Source organism: Stegastes partitus, unplaced genomic scaffold (genome assembly GCF_000690725.1).
Source record: "Stegastes partitus isolate 25-593 unplaced genomic scaffold, Stegastes_partitus-1.0.2 Scaffold119, whole genome shotgun sequence".
In the NCBI taxonomy this organism is placed as follows: Eukaryota; Metazoa; Chordata; class Actinopteri; family Pomacentridae; genus Stegastes; species Stegastes partitus.
The window spans coordinates 112,488-115,595 of NW_007577850.1; the positions used below are offsets into that span (position 1 = coordinate 112,488).

General features: G+C 42.3%; 1 protein-coding gene across 1 annotated transcript in view; it reads right to left on the reverse strand.

The window, feature by feature from the left end:
- Positions 1 to 3,108, reverse strand: part of brf1a (BRF1 general transcription factor IIIB subunit a) — a gene marked incomplete at its 3' end in the record, with an annotated part of 133,898 nt that overhangs the window by 52,102 nt on the left and 78,688 nt on the right. The window contains exon 13 of the mRNA XM_008278275.1: positions 1,169 to 1,230. Coding sequence (XP_008276497.1) covers positions 1,169 to 1,230 — 62 coding nt within the window. The remainder of the gene's footprint in view (positions 1 to 1,168; positions 1,231 to 3,108) is intronic.

Here is a 3,108-nt window from a genome sequence, read left to right on the forward strand (position 1 = left end):
AATTATTCTTTAAATTTGTGTGCACTTTGCTAAACTTGTCCGTGCTGTTTTAATTAATTAAATTTTTATTCTATTTTAAATTTCGTTTTCACTGAATAACCTCCACGTGTACGATAAGTACGACAAACTTTCTTGCTATCGTTTTATTCGTGGGCTCTACTACAACACGTTTACCTGCTTTAATGTTTGAAAAACACACCTGAGTGAAGCCTGAGTTTTAGAAAGTGCTTCATAAAACACTGTATTGTAATTTTTATTTATTTTTTTTAATTTTAGTTCAAAAAAGTTTGAAATCCCCTTTTGAAGTTTTATTTCCTTCTTTTATTTTTGTTCTTGGCTGTTGAGTTGCTCTTTACTTTGTTCTTGATCTTTCATTTGTTTGAATTTAAGTTTTAATTCAGCCCTTGTCTTTGTTTATTTATGCATCCTTGGTGTTTAGCGCTGGCCTTTTTCTTATGAAATAATAAGTTGAAAGTGCAAATTATTTCATATGTGAGTACAAATGTAGTTTATTTTACATTAACGGGGCCTTTTAAAGTCCTAAAAAGTTTAATAGTGTAGTTTTAGTTTCTGAAAACAGGAGAAACAAATCAAAGAAACTCAACTTTTGTTTTTCTTTTGTGTTCTGTTTCCATAAAAAAGCGCAAACAGTGAGTAAAAATGTGAAAAATGTCCAGAAACTGTTTCGTAAACTGTCGCAAATTAAGATTAAAACATGAAGTTCCATATCTACGAATCTTGTGAAATAACAAGACAAAACTGCAAACTGTTTTTTTTTCTTACCAAACTCCTAAAATGTTTATGAGTGCAGTTTTCGACTGCTGTTACTGAAACAGGAGAAACCAACAATCAAAGAAACTCAACTTTTATTTCTCTTTTTTTGTGATTTAGAGGTTTAGATTCAGACTCCCGATGAAAGTGCAGATTCTATAATAATATCTCAGGTTTCTATTTTCAAAAAGGTGTCGCTGGTTTCCTACAAAGTCTGATGTGTGCAGATGTTTGTTTGAACTGTGTCATGGTGACTTCTCTCTCTCCTCCTTCCTGGTTTTTCTGTTTCCGTAGAGGTGCAGGACTTTTATATATTGCGGTGATAAACGACGTGACAGCAGCAGAAAAACATCCAGGAGCTCGTTGGGGTTCGGCGGGTTAAGGAACGGGTCCGTACCAGCTCTATCTCGCTGTCATCGATCCCACTCAGGTCCAGCTCCCCGCTGTCGGCAGCACCATCTGTCAGAGACAAAAACCAGAACGGACACACTTAGACAAATCTGCTGCGGCGCACATTTTTCCTGCAGCGCCGTCGTCCCAGAGGACCGAAACTGGAAACGCCGACCTCCAGCATCTCCTGCTGGTGTGGAACATCTTCCATCGGGGGTTAATCAGCAAATGAAACGCACTGCGACCCCCGATAAGGCGCTAATGGGCTTAACTGGCGTCGAAGCGGCTCTACCTCAACACACCTTTTTTCTCTCTAGATTGCTTTATTTTCAAGAGATGCTGAAACAACATTTTTCACGCGATGCCCGACACTCGGCTCCGGCTTCCAGCGGCGACGGAAGTAAAAAAACAAAAAAAAAAAACAACAGACGCTTGATAAAAGAAAAGAGGCATTTCAAATCCCCAGGTGTTGGCGCACACAGTTCAATTTTGCAAGAGAAATGTTCAAACGAAAGTCTGATTGACTTTGATAAAAGAAACAAAAGATTCGGAGGGAGGCGGCGGCTCCGACTTTAAAAGGAAACCATCAGTGGAAACTCAACAGCTTTTCACTCCAAAAGATTCTCCGCCTTGATTAGCTGCTTCGCGACAACTCTTCAGACATCAGACGGTCAATGAAAGATGGAACGAAACGTTTTAAAAGAGGCAGCGAGGTTTGAGGGAGTCGTTTAACTTCTGTCAGCTCTCTGCCTTTGACATGTTCACGGAGAGCCTCTTTCCTGAACTCCCAACAGCTTCAAAGCGCCGCCACCCGAGTCCACGGGCGGCTTCATTAAGAGAAACAGGTGCCGGGCGGCCAGCCGGCGAGCGACACCCGTCCTCAGTCGGCAACGTTCTCCGAGCAACCGAAGGGATAATCTAGTCAGCCGTTAGCAGATTGCAGCTTCAGAGGGAACAGACAGGTCAGTCGCTATCTATCGCGCCCAGAACTCTAAGAACTTCCCCTCCGTGAAGTGTGAGGCCGAGATAAGACGGAGACAAGCCCTGGGAGAGATCTGCAGCTCCGGGAGGCCGAGAGGCAGCGAGACCGAGAGCTGATAACGCCGGTCCGACCCCGCGAGAGGAGGAGGAGGCAGCAATTACCGGCTTATTATTCAGACGACGCTTTGATATATCTGCACTCGTTAATTCGATCAAACCCATAAAATTGTTCTCGGCGCTCGTGCGGGAGAATCTGCAGACCTCAGGTTCACAGGAATGTGGAGATGTGGAGCTATTTTTATTTCGCTTTTTTTTTTGCATTTAAGGCTATGAGAAAGGCTGTTCACTCTGGTGGAGACGAGCTTTGATACTGGTGTGAAGTTAAACCATTAGACCTACACCAGGTGCAAAGATCCTGGACTGTGTGTAAATATCAGAAACTAGACCCAGTTTTGTTTCAGTAGTCTCTCTGTGCAGTGTCACTCTGCTCCCAGTGCTCCTGCAGCATTCACAACACTGAATTTCCTAAAATGTGTCAAGACGCAAAATCTGCATGAAGGGAAGCTGCAATTTATTATTTATTTATTATATCTGCACTCGCTAGCTTGACCAAACCTATAAAACTGTTCTCGGTGTTGGTTCACAGTTTCACTCTGGCTCAGGAACGTGAAGATATATATATATATTTTACTTTCATGTATTTGCGTGCGTTTAACAGCTACGTGGAGAAAGGCCGGTTATGTCGCATCACAAAGGTTCTGACTACAGACGAGCTCTGATGTGGAATCAAACTATTTCCAACAAAGACACCAAAAATAAAACATACAAAGGTTTCTGATGTAACCACCCCAGCCAGCTTTGAAAGTAACCTTACATCGTCATCCTGCAAAAAGATCCAAGACCGTGGTTCTAAACATCAAAAGCTGTACCTGAATTAAACTTGGTTGTAGTTGTCTCCTTGTGCAG